Raw genomic sequence first — 13,778 nt, forward strand, 5'->3', positions numbered from 1 at the left:
CTGACCAATATGGTGAAACCCCGTCTCTACTAAAAATACGAAAATTAGCCAGGCATGGTGGTGTGCACCTGTAATCCTGGCTACTCAGGAGGCTGAGGCAGAAGAAGCACTTGAACCTGGAAGGCAGAGGTTGCGGTGAGCCAAGATCATGCCACTGTACTCCAGCCTGGGCAACAGAATGAGACTCTGTCTCAAAAAAAAAAAACAAAAAGAGTGGGCCATAGCAGCATCTTCCCCATCTGATGGGGATGTGCCTCTGGCTTGGGCCTCCATCGCCTCTCCAGTCCCCTGACTGACGTATTGCCTCAAGGGTTCCATTGTGGGCATTTGAACCTCTGTTGAGGTCAAGGGGCCCTACCTTCCTTACCCACGTGACCCTGCACAGCCTGCCCAGCCACAGTGCTCTGTGTTAGTCCATGTGAGTAGGGAGAGAAGAAGGGGTTGGCAGAAATGGCCTCATCTTCGGGGGCTCACTGGTAGCCTCTGCTGGGGTCTAGCCCCGACACTTACTTTCTGCCCCTCACTGGCCCACACACCCCTGCCCCATCCTGCTGCTGTCTCTACTTAGCGCAGCATTTTCCAAAGCCTATGCCCACAAATGCCCATCCCGCAGGATTTCCCTGCCCCACAGCCAAACAACCTGGGAGTTAATAAGCTTGTGAACTGCCGTACAGTGAGATTCCCAGCACAGCAGCACAACATGAGACTCCCGAGAAGTCCCACGGGAGAACTGTTACCCTTGCTGAACCCAGTCAGTCTCCAGTTAGGTTGGACCCAGGAACACTTTCCTTACGTGACACCTCCTGCTGATTTCTCTTAGAAAGTCCCCATCTTGCTAGTCAACAAGAGCTGTCCCAAGCTTGGTGTGGCCCCACTGCCCACCTCCCCACATCATGACACCAGCCATGGGGAGCAGCTGCTCTGGGAGGCAGGCCCCAGGTCCCCCTGTGGCTGAGAGGGGATGGATGGAGGCAGAAATGCAGCTGTTTCACCTTGGCTTAGGTAGACATTTATCCATCCTACCCAAAGATTCCAGAGAACCTAGAAGGGAGCCTGGCACAAGGCAAGTGCCTAGTGAATAATTGATAGGTTGCTACATTAGTTGTTCCACTATTCTTCACCAGCACTGTAAAAAGCGTTGCCCCTGCATTTGACCCAGCCTTCTTCAGATGGGAGAACACCACCCATCCGTGCACACCTCCACGGGAGGGAGACCACCGCCCACCCGTGCGCACCTCCACGGGAGGGAGACCACCGCCCACCCGTGCGCACCTCCACGGGCGGGAGACCACCATGTGCATTTGCAGGTCCATTGTAATTGGGAGCACAGTCCTTTTTCTGATGCCCCAGGCCTGCTGGCCTTTCCCTGGGCTCTCAGCCTGAAATCCTAGAAATCAGACAGCACTCACTTGGGCTGGAGTGGGCTGGAGTCAGAGCCTCTGTAGCAGGGGGAGTCCACTCTGTGTTCAGAACCCATTGTTAGCTCAGTGAGGGAAATTTTTCTGTGATTGGTGATCCTGACTGTGATGGATGGTTTTGGGGCTTGTGATTGTTGATGTCTTTGTTGTAGGGCTGTCTGTTGCACTGTAGGTTGGTTAGCAGCATTCTTGGCCATCCTCCATTAGATGCCAGTAGCGCTACTCCCACTTTTAACAACCCAAAATGTCTCCAAACATTGTCAGATATCCCCTGTGGGCAAAATCACTCGCAGCTGAGAAGCACTGGAGGGAAAGGAAACATGGCTAGTGCACAGTGTGGAAAATGCTGCCGTGCACGCTGCAGAGAACTTGGGATGCCGAGGAAAATCAGTGCCAGCCCATGCTCCCAGAGGGGAGGGTAGACGGTGAGGCTGGAAATGGTCCCTGAGAACATGGAAGGCCAGGGAAGATCGGAACTATTCTGGAGGATGGGGAGTGAAGGAGGCTGAAGGGAGCGAGGGGCCAACAGGGAGAGGAACTGGTGACTGGAGCCTTGAGGGGGCCTGAGATGAGACTGAGCAGATGCGATTTTTACAAAGACCCCTGTGCTGAGTGTGGAAGGAGGGCTGGAGGAGAGACCTGAAGCAGGGCAAATGTGGGCTTTGGGACCCGATTGCCTGATTAGATTCTTGTTCTAGGGGAAGTTGCTCGTCCCTGTGTTTGTGCATCTGAAAGTGGAAATGACAGTGCATGAAATGAGTTAATATGTATAAAGTCCCTACAATGGTGTGCCTGGTGACTAGTGAGCCCTCCATAAATATCAGTGAGTACATCCTTATTAAGCTAACGTGGTAGTTCAAAGGAGAGAAGTCCTGAACGAAGCCCCTGGCACAGGGATTAGAGAGAAGGTAGCAGCTGTAGGATGGAATCAGTAGGAGCTGATACTTTGGGGGATGTAGAGAGTGAGGAGGCCACTCCTTTTCTTTTCTTTTCTCTTTTCTTTTCTTCTCTTCCCTTCTCTTCTCTTTTCTCTTTTCTCTTCTCTCTCTTCTCTCTTTTCTTCTTTTCTTTTCGAGATGGAGTCTGGCTGTGTCGCCCAGGCTGGAGTGCAGCAGTGTGATCTCTGCTCACTGTAACCTCCACCTCCCAGATTCAAGTGATTCTCCTGCCTCAGTCTCCCAAGTAGCTGGGATTATAGGCATGAGCCACCGCTCCCAGCCATGCTAATATTTTAGTATGGCCGTGTCCTTACTTGACCCATCTGACTTGTTATCTTAGCTTCTTGGTCTCTGTAATGTGTTAAATGAATATTTTTTTTCTTTTTTGATACAGGGTCTCACTCTGTTGCCCAGGCTGGAGTGCAATGGTGTGATCTTGGCTCACTACAGCCTCAACCTCCTAGGCTCAAACAATCCTCTCACCTCAGCCTCCCGAGTAACTGGGACCACAGGCACACGCCATCACGCCCCGCTAATTTTTTTTTTTTTTTTAAGAGATAGGGTTTCATCATGTTGCTCTGGCTGGTCTCAGACTCCTGGGCTCAAGTGATCCTCCTGCCTCAGCCTCCCAAAGTGTTGGGAGTACAGGCATGAACCTCTGTGCCCAGCTAGGTGAATAATTTAGATGACATTTCAAACTTATTTCTAAACTCACTATTTAAGCCAACAACAGGAATAGGTAATTTCTTTATTAAAGCAATCAAGGGTTAAAAAGTATAAAAACATACATGCATGATCTGAGCCATTTTTTAAATTTAAATTTAAATTTTGTTTGTTTGTTTGTTTGTTTGAGATGGAATCTTGCTCTGTCACCCAGGCTGGAGTGCAGTGATGTGATCACAGCTCACTGCAAGCTCCGCCTCCTGGGTTCAGGCGATTCTCCTGCCTCAGCCTCCCGAGTAGCTGTGACTACAGGTGTGCGCCACCACGCCCAGCTAATTTTTTGTATTTTTAATAGAGATGGAGTGTCACCATGTTGGCCAGGCTGGTCTGGAACTCCTGACCTCAAGTGATTTGCCGGCCTCAGCCTCCCAAAGTGCTGGGATTTACAGGCCAGGGCCACTATGCCTGGCTGATCTGAGCCATTTAAAAGTGGTGCTTGGCTGGGCACGATTTGGCTGGGTTGAACCTGGTAGGCAGAGGTTGCAGTGAGCTGAGATCGTGCCACTGCACTCCAGACTGGGCGACAGAGCGAGACTGTGTCTCAAAAAAAAAAAAAAAAGTTATGGACCAGAGTTGGGTTTCTCCAAGTTTATTGTGCAGACATATCCACTGGGGACCTGGCTGAAGTGCAGGTTCTGGTTCAGGAGGTCTGGGATGGTACCCAAAATTATGCATTTTCAATGAGATTTGGATGATGCTGCTTGTCTGAGGAGCACACTTTGAGTAGCAGGGGGCTGCAGAGTCCAGAAATAAAACTAAGGAAAGTTGTATACCTAGCAGACAATGGAGGTAGGAAAGGGGTGGTTTATTTCATGGGTCACGGAGTCAGATGCTGTCAGGGCTAGGAAGTGTGTGAAGCAGCTGGTGTCAGGCTGTAGGGAGCTCTGGGGCCTGAAGATGACGTTCCTTCCACCTTAGTGTTCACATTCAAATTGAAAAAGGAAGAACAAAAAGGAGGTGAAAAAAAAGAGAGGAAGGAAGCAAGATGTACTGATGGAAGCATTTTGAGGTGATACTGGATGGCCTGGGTGGGACTTACATGGCGCAGCATAACTGGCTCTCAGGGAACAAGAAAACAAAGTTGCATGCGTCACTCATACCACAGAGGAAAACACAGTAGCATGAACTCCAGAAGGATGAAATCTCTAAATGTAAAAAATAAAGCTATGAAAATGTTAGAAGAATTGAGAGAATGTGTATATCACCTTGAGGTAGGTAGACCTTCTGAAGCAGGACTGAAATCCATGAAAACAATCTGGTATCACATAAGGCATGAAGGCAAAGTCAAAAAGCAGGTCATGTCTATGAAAAATAATGGGCAATATCACTAAAATTTAAGAAAGTAAACTGTTTTCTACTCATCGAATTGATGGAAGTTTTAGAATGATAGGATCCAGTACTGATAATGAGAAAGGAAAGCTCTCCTTCAGTGCGGGGCGTCTGGCAATGTTTATCAGAATTAAAACTCACATACCCTTTGATCTAGACTTTGGAAGTCTAGCTTAGCTCACAAAACAAAGTATCAGTAAGTACAAGCATGGTGGCAGACGCCCATAATCCCAGCTACTCTGGAGGCTGAGGTGGGAGGATTGCTTGAGCCCAGGAGTTCAAGACCAGTCTGGGCAATATAGTGAGACCCTATCTGTAAAAAAAAAAAAAAAAAAAATTAAGTATCATTAAATGACAATAAATAACATTTTTAACAAGGCTTTTGTAATTTCATGCACGCAAAGAGGGGAGAATAATAAAATGGGTCTCCAAGTGACGATCACCCAGCTTGATCAATAAATGGCATTTCAGTAATCTTGCTTTCTTTCTTCTCCTCTACTTATTCCCTGCCCCCACCCTGGAGTTCTTTAAAATCCAATTCCAAACATGTCATGTCACCTGTAAATAATTCAATATACATCTCTAACTGATCAGAGACTTTAATATACAAACATATAGCCACAACACCAAATACAGTTAACACTAATTCCTTAGTATCTAATACCAGTCCACTCCATATTCAGATTTCCCTTATTTTCTCAAAATATCTTTTTACAATTGGTTTGAGTCAATTCAAACAAGCACCACACACTGTATCTGTTTATATGTTTCTCAAATGTATTTTAGTACATACGTAATACAGCACTGCCTAAAGTGGCAAAAAGACACACACACACACACACACACCATAAATGGGACAAGAATCTCCATAAAGTAGGCAATGATTTTGCCTATAGACAGGATCAGAATTATAAGAGAGTGGGGTGGAAGAGGAGTTGTTAATATTTTTTAAACACCTCTAGAATGTTTGACTTGGTACAAAGTGCACATTTTTATACTTGAAGAGAATCTTTTTTTTTTTTTGAGACGGAGTCTCACTCTGTCATCCAGGCTGGAGTGTGGTGGCCAGATCTTGGCTCACTGCAAGCTCCGCCTCCCGGGTTTATGCCATTCTCCTGCCTCAGCCTCCCAAATAGCTGGGACTATAGACGCCCGCCACCTCGCCCGGCTAGTTTTTTTTGTATTTTTTAGTAGAGATGGAGTTTCACCGTGTTAGCCAGGATGGTCTCGATCTCCTGACTTCGTGATCCGCCTGCCTAGGCCTCCCAAAGTGCTGGGATTACAGGCTTGAGCCACCGCGTCCGGCTGAGAAAATCTTAATAAAGAAAAAAGCCAGAATAATGTAATGATTCATATTGCTTTTGTTCTTCATAATGTATTTAATTAGGCAGCTTGAAATGCCCCTGGGAGTTTGGTTAGGGAGAACCCATCGTTTTCTTTTCTTTTCTTTTTTGTTTTTTTGAGACAGAGTTTCGCTCTTGTTGACCAGGCTGGAGTGCAATGGTGTGATCTCGGCTCACCGCAACCTCCGCCTCCTGGGTTCAAGCGATTCTCCTACCTCCGCCTCCCGAGTAGCTGGGATTACAGGCATGCGCCACCACACTCGGCTAATTTTGTATTTTTAGTAGAGACAGGAACCCATCGTTTTCTATAGAGGTCTTTTTTTTTTTTTGGTTGTTTGCTTTTGTTTTTTTCTAAAGAAAATAAAAGAATCAAAGAATGGTTACTCCATAGGCAGAGCAGCCTCTACAGAGCTTTACTTGGAGTGATGTAACATCACACTAGGGCTGGTAGGCTGTGAGCTGGATCAGTGGTGTGTAACTTTAGTTTGGGTTGATTTTTACATCATGTGTGACTTTGGTTGGTGAATCCTGGTGGATTAAAACTTTGCACATCTGGGCCGGGTGCAGTGGCTCACACCTGTAATCCTAGCACTTTGGGAGGCCGAGGCGTGCGGATCACGAGGTCAGGAGATCATCCTGGCTAACACAGTGAAACCCCGTCTCTACTAAAAATACAAAACAAAATTAGCCGGGTGTGGTGGCGGGTGCCTATAATCCCAGCTACTCGGGAGGCGGAGCTTGCAGTGAGCTGAGATTGGGCCACTGCACTCTAGCCTGGGCGGCAGAGCAAGACTCCGTCTCAAAAAAAACCAAACAAAAAAAACCTAACTTGCACATCTGTTGATTACATGCTATTAGGGTGATTTGGGATCCGTGCATTGCTATCAGTGTTTAACACCATCTGTTTTCTTCTGTCCTCTTCCCCCCAGGCATCCACCATGTTACGAGCCTCCTTGGCACCCGTGTAAGTAACTACTCTTAGGAATTTTTATTAAGGAGAACAGCAATGTGTAAAACGGGAATTCAAAGTGTCTTTAATAAACACTCAGCAGCCTATCTTAGAGGAACGCCTTTGAGCTAGAGCTACATGTGAATATTAAAGGAAATACGAGTACTTATAAGTAATGTTGTTAAACTAGAATTATCTTTTATTGCATGTGTGTGTTTTGTTTTTTTTTTTGAGACGGAGTTTCGTTCTTGTTGCCCAGGCTGGAGTGCGGTGGCGCAGTCTCAGCTCACTGCAACCTCTGCCCCCTGGGTTCCAGCAATTGTCCTGCCTCAGCCTCCCGATTACAAGCATATGCCACCACACCCGGCTAATTTTGTATTTTCAATAGAGACAGGGTTTCTCCATATTGGTCAGGCTGGTCTCGAACACCCAACCACAAGTGATCCACCCCCTTTGACTTCCCAAAGTGCTGGGATTATAAGTGTGAGCCACCGTGCCCGGCCATCTTATATTGTTAGTTCTGTTCTTTTGGTGAGGAAGCCTCAAACGAAAATAACTGTAGAATTGTTCATATGGTATTGTATAGAAATAAATGTAATCTACTATCTACTATCATAGTGCAATCCACAGAGTGTTGCACTGTCTGAATTTGTGTTGTCTGCTGGTTCACACTGTGATCAGGGCCATGGGCAGCCCTGTGTATGCCTGAGCACTCGTGTCCTGATGAGTTGGGCTGTCCCCCTTGGGAGTGTCTGATGCTGTGGTGACAAGGGAGTTGAGAACCTTTGACTTGGACATGAGGACCAGGGTGGCTTCTGGGACCCTCTGAGCCAGCTTTGCGGGGGAGAAGGGGAAGATAGGGGTGCTGTGTGATTCCTCACACACCTGAGATGCCCACAGCATTCCTCCTCCCTCAGCCCTGCCTGAGTCTGACCTTGACCCCACACTTTATTCTCTCCTACCACTTTGGCAGCAGTATCACTGCACAGACTGCTAGGGTTAAAAGCCCACTCCTGCTACCCTCCCTGGGACCGAGGATTACTTATATAATTTCTTCGTGCCTTGGTTCCTCACTTATAAAATGAGGAGAATCATAGTAATTCTATTTTAGGATTGTTGTGAGGATCAAAATGAGTTAATACATATACAACACTTAGCATTTGGCGTAATAGTGTAGTATTACACCAAAATGAGGAAACCATCATTGATAAAGTAAACTAGACTGCAAAGCTCATTTAGTTTCACCAGTTTTTCCATGTCCTCTAATCTTCTTTTCTACAATAAAACAACAAAAAACAAAGCGTGAAGACACTTGTTTTAGCAACAAGGAGGCTGAGGTGATTCCTTTGGTTTCTGGCTGACCAGCAGTCTGAGCTGTGTGGATCTCAAATCTGAGGTCTCTCCTCACTGAAACCTGGCTCCCCAGAGGTCTTTGCAGTCTCCCTGAGGAGGGTCTGCAAATTGTCCTACAACCCATCTCCTGCCTATGTTCCCATGCTGCTTGCTGACCACGCATTCTACCTCCTCGGAGGGCTGAGCCACCCACCTAATTACTCTTTTTTTCTTTTTTTTTCTTTTTTTTTGAGACAGAGTCTTGCTGTGTCTTGCCTAGGCTGGAGTGCAGTGGTGCAATCTCGGCTCACTGCAGCCTCCACCTCCTGGGTTCAAGTGATTCTTCTGTCTCAGCCTCCCGAGTAGCTGGGACTACAGGCATGTGTCACTATGCCTGGCTAATTTTGTGTTTTTAGTAGAGATGGGGTTTTGCCATGTTGGCCAGGCTGGTCTCGAACTCCTGACCTTAGGTGATCCACCTGCCTAGGCCTCCCAAAGTGCTGGGATTACAGGCGTGAGCCAACATGCCTGGCCTCTGCCTACTTACTCTTCACACTTGTTTTCTGACTGTCATTCATATTCCCCCAGTCCAGTCGCTCAGGCTTGAGAGGAACACTGGCTTCAGGTGTTTAGGTAGAACTCTTGGGGCCTGGTGATGCTAATTGTCTTTGAACTATGTCCAGAATTCTAAACAGAACTTCGGTGGAAAGTCAAGATGCCCCCAAGGTGAATTCCTCCCCATCCTAGGGAGGTCTGCCTGAAGGTGAATGTAGGGGTTTCTAAATCTATTCAGACAAAGACTCCTTGTTTTAGGAAAAATGTTAAACAGAACCTAAGTCCATCCAACAGAACAGGCAGAGCTGAGCTGGTTGAAGCTGAGGTAGGAGGCCAGAACCCAGCTCGCCCTCCAAGTGGAAGCCGGGAGGTCATGCTGGGAGCCCAGGGGAACAGCAGGCTCTAGCTCGGGTGTCATGATGCTCAGGAGGTGTAACGAAGATGCCTTTTTGCCCTTTTCTTTCTCTTTGAACTTGTGTTGCTGAGTAGGAAATTGAAGGATGTCCCATTACTGCCCTCCTTGGATTATGAGAAACTGAAGAAGGATTTGATTTTGGGGAGTGACCGCTTGAAAGCCTTCTTGTTGCAGGCTCTACGCTGGGTAGGTACCTTTGTCTTAAAGTTAGAAAACAAAACCAAACCAGTGCTGGTTTCTTGGCTGGCTACCTTGCTTGTATCTTTTAACCCATCTTCCAGAAATCATTCTTCTCCGCTGTCTGCTGACACCAAAAGCGGAAGTCGAAAGCCACTTCTGAAGATAGCCTGGGCCTCCTTTGAGAAACTCCTATATTATGGCAATTGTGATGTAATGAGTTAGGTAAATGAATTGCAAGGCCTGAAAGACTGCACCTGCTTGTAGCCCTTTCCTGGCCATGAGCCCCACTCTACTTGTGGGGGCCGCGTGTGAGCGCATGGAGTCAGGGTTGATCACAGTCCCACAGAGGTTCTGTATTCAGGCACTGCCGTGTGGGCACCCTGGAGAGTCGCCAAGGAAAGAACTCCTGTTCACAAGGCCTAAAGGAAGTGGCCTGGTCCCCATCGTTACTTTTCTCCCTAGTGTTCAGATTGAGTGCAGCTGAAGTCAGCAATTGGTTCTCAAGCTTTTTAGTGTCAGACCCCTTTCTACTCTCAAAAATTACTGAGGACCTCAGAGAGCTTTCATTTATGTGAATTTTGTCTACCAATATTTGCAGCATTTGAAATTAAAACTGAAAAGATTCACCTGGGCATGGTGGCTCAAGCCTGTAATCCCAGCATACTGGGAGGCCGAGGCAGGTAGATCACCTGAGATCAGGAGTTCAAGACCATCCTCGGCAACATGGCAAAACCCCATCTCTACTAAAAATACAAAAGATTAACCAGGCATGGTGGCAGGTGCCTGTAGTCCCAGCTACTCAGGAGACTGAGGCAGGAGAATTGCTTGAACCCGGAAGGCAGAGGTTCCAGTGAGCCAAGATCACACCACTTCACTCCAGCCTGGGCGACACAGTGAGACCCCATCTCAAAAAAACCAAAAAACGAAAACAAAACGCTAAAGATTTGAAGTATATGTTTATTAATTCATTTAAAATGAGCAATAATGAATGACATGTTAACATAAATAACATTTTTTGTGATGAATACTACTTTCCAAACAACAACAGAATTGTGAGAAAAGCAGCATTGTTCTGCAGTTGTCTTTAATGTCTGGCTTGATGGAAGACAGGTGGATTCTTATATCTGCTTTGGGTTTGATTGTCAGTGTCACACTTCATATAGCCTCCCAGAGACTGATCACAAAAAAGGCATTGTCATATCTTAGTATTATGAAAATTGTGACCTTGCAGACCCCCTAAAGGGTTTGGGGGACCTCTCCGGGTTCTCTGGACCACACTGTGAGAACTGCTGACTGAAGCCAACATTGATTGAGCCAGCAGTTCTTTAACTCAACAGTTCATTCTAATTCATTAGCATCAGACACCTTCATGGACCCCCGAATTTCAAGGTATCTTGGCATGAGGATCCTTAGCAATTTCCCATCTGTGGATAGAAACAGTTCTCACTTGCATGCTTCTATGATAGTGCTTCCTGAAGTACGTCTTGAGGACTCGGACGACGTATCCAGGATCCACAGGAAGAGTCCTATGGACAAGCAGTGATGTCTGCTCTGGTTTTGTTTGGGTCAGGACTGGAGCGGGTGGGGCAGCATGAGTCATCCAACAGTGGCCGTCTCCTCCCTGGCCATTTGTCTCTCTCTGCTCAAACTCTCAAACTCATCTTTTATATGGCTCTTGGTTTACTGACACTGCACTTCCTCTCAGTCCGTGCTACTCCTGAGCCTCTTGCTGAGGCAGGGTATTCCTTTGCTGAGAGAGTGACATCCTCACAAAACAACCAGGAAAGGTGAACAGGTTTCTAATGTTTTTGTCTGTGTCCCTCTCCAGTGCCCCCACCCGGCTTCTTGCCTCTGCTTCAACCTCAGTGAATTCAACAGAAGGGTAGCAGCACCCCAGTGTGACATTCCAGGCACACCCTTGCCATGATGGTCACGTCTGTTGGCAGTGCCTGCTCTGGAGGCCTTCCCGGCTCTCCTTCCAGCCCAGGGCGTCTGATGCTCTGGCCTGTGCTCTTGCCCATGCTAAGAACTAGCACATTCCTTGCACATCCAGCTTCTCTTTGGCTAGAAGCAGGGCTTACAGCCTCAGGATTTTTATCTAGTAGGATTTTCCTGAAAGAGCAAGGATATTTGCTTACTCTGTTACGTGCTTTTTCGTATCCCACCTCACACCTGTACACACCCATGTGCACACATACACACAGCCATTATACTAGCTCTGTGGACATTGCATAAATTTTTACTTGTAAAAATGACAGACTTATGGCTTTCTAAAATCTACAAAATTCTAGCCAGCTACCTCTACACTCATACATGCACATATGCACACATGCACACACACGCATAGGCACATGCACTGTATCACTCTGTCATTCCCTATAGGATAGGATAGAGTGAATTTGTTGGCGGAGCATGCATTCAGAGTGCTCTACAGTGAGCCCTGGGCCCCTCCCACTGAGCCCACGCCACTGTGCCCTGTATTGTACTTCCCTGAGCTAGACCTCACTTCCCTGTCCCCCACCATACTCACGCTCCCCTGTGCTGGTTAATAGGCAGCCTTTCCTGCAGGGGCCAGCTTCTGAGCCCCTTTATACAAGAAATGCTTCTCTGGGCATGAATGAGCTCTTCCCTATCTGCACACTTGCAGTCTGAGCATTTTGCTGCCTCACTTCTCTGAAGAGTTCACATGTATAAATTGGCTCCCTGTGTCACCCATTAGGAAGCACATGATAGGTTCTTTTTTTTTTTTTTTTTTTTGAGACGGAGTCTCACTCTGTCACACAGGCTGGAGTGCAGTGGCGTGATCTTGGCTCACTGCAAGCTCTGCCTCGTGGGTTCACGTCATTCTCCTGCCGCAGCCTCCCGAGTAGCTGGGATTACAGGCGCCTGCCACCACACCCAGCTAATTTTTTTGTATTTTTACTAGAGACGGGGTTTCCTCATGTTAGCCAGGACGGTCTCGATCTCCTGACCTTTTGATCCGCCTGCCTTGGCCTCCCAAAGTGCTGGGATTACAGGCGTGAGCCGCTGCACCCAGCCCACATCAAAATTTCTTATTTTGGTTGGCCGGTTAACTTGCCACCACCTCCCCAGCTGAATATTACTTATTTTGTTTGCTTAAATGTGTAGTTACTGATACTGCCATTTAAAACACGCCTGCTCTGTGAAACTTTTCTCCATGGTAAGACTTAGGTCTCGCTGCTTTTGTTTCTCCTTGCTCCAGCGCTTGACCACATCCCATCCCGGAGAGCAGAGGGAGACCATTCTGCAGGCCTACATCAGCAACGACCTCTTGGACTGTCATAGCCACAACCAGGTTGGTAAGAGGTGGGCCAGATCCCGGCCATGGCCTTCAATTCTAGGGAATGATCTCAGTAGATGAGGGAAGCTTTAATTTCTATACACATTTTCAGTATCGTAACTTTATGTCAGCCTTGAGCTCATGAGGTCTTTTGCTCACCTTAGGCATTGGCCTACTTTTTGCTTCTAGTGAAGAGTTCTAGACAAGTTAGAACTGCTTGGTTCATCATCTCTGGAGCTCTTTTCTGCCATTTTTCCTTTTCTCAAATTCCCAACTCTTTACCTCACCTCACTGCTTGCCATGCGTCCTGAAAACTGAATATGACTTTGGAGGGACAAGGTAGATAAGCAAATTCAGGTTGTTTACATCTGGGCCTGACGAAAAATGTCTTCAACACAGTACTTACGTACAGTTTTGGACCAGATAGGTCTACTGATCCTGTGGGAAAAGTATGAGATTTAGGGTAAAATAAACTGGCTTTCTAACCTCTGCTCTACCACTCATTAGCCGGGTCACCATAAGCAAGTTACTCAGGCTCAGGCACCTCCTCATCTGGGCAAGGAGTCGCGCCTGCCTCGGGAGGTTGTTGGGATGATTACGTACAGTCGTGTGGGAAGTCCTTAGCCCCACGCCTGGCACCAAGTAGTCACTACATGGGCTTTCTCTTCTGTCCTTGCCCCTCCTGTCTGTATCTGCACCAGTCTTCACTGGACAGGAGGAGGATCAGGATTTTGAATTTGGCACATGTTAACAGGGTACTATATTTTGTTATTTGGTTGAATTTTTATCCAGAGTGCTGTAAAAATGTAAAGCTGTGGTTAAACTTCACAATGTGTGCACTGAGTGGAGTACCAAATGCTCTGAACACTCACTGATTAAACAGCTGTTGTAGGCCATTTCCTGCTGCTATAACAGAATACCACAGATAGGGTAATTTATAAACAATCCAAGTGTATTGTGCTCACAGTTCTTGAGTCTAGGAAGTCCAAGAGCATGGCGCCAGCATCTGGCAAGAGTTATCCCAAAGCAAAAGGCAGAAGGCAGAAGTGAGCATGCGAGACAGAGAATGGGGATTGAAGCTGTCTTTTTATCAGGAGCCTACTCACACAATAACTAACCCACTCCAGCAATAATGGCATTAATCCATTAATGCCTAATATCCTTTTAAAGTTCCCACCTCCCTATACTACTACATTGGCAATTAAATGTCGATATGAGTTTTGGTGGGGACATTTAAACCATAGCAGCAGACCCTGGGAAAATGATTTATACATTCATCTGTTGTGCATACAGGC

At 46.9% G+C, this 13,778-nt stretch overlaps 1 protein-coding gene and 1 long non-coding RNA gene across 4 annotated transcripts in view; one reads left to right on the top strand and one right to left on the bottom strand.

The window, feature by feature from the left end:
- The window catches only part of ARMC9 (armadillo repeat containing 9), a 178,995-nt gene that overhangs the window by 48,262 nt on the left and 116,955 nt on the right, over positions 1 to 13,778 (top strand). For all 3 annotated transcript variants that reach the window (XM_031651602.1, XM_031651600.1, XM_031651601.1), the window contains exons 10-12: positions 6,681 to 6,715; positions 9,077 to 9,188; positions 12,406 to 12,498. In XM_031651602.1, the coding sequence (XP_031507462.1) occupies positions 6,681 to 6,715; positions 9,077 to 9,188; positions 12,406 to 12,498 (240 nt within the window). The remainder of the gene's footprint in view (positions 1 to 6,680; positions 6,716 to 9,076; positions 9,189 to 12,405; positions 12,499 to 13,778) is intronic.
- Positions 7,932 to 8,726, bottom strand: LOC108581443. Its single transcript, XR_001893671.2, has 2 exons — positions 8,580 to 8,726; positions 7,932 to 7,975 (listed from the first exon to the last, which is right to left on the bottom strand). It is a non-coding gene; the product is annotated as an uncharacterized LOC108581443 (long non-coding RNA).

Source organism: Papio anubis, chromosome 10 (assembly GCF_008728515.1).
Source record: "Papio anubis isolate 15944 chromosome 10, Panubis1.0, whole genome shotgun sequence".
Lineage (NCBI taxonomy): Eukaryota > Metazoa > Chordata > Mammalia > Primates > Cercopithecidae > Papio > Papio anubis.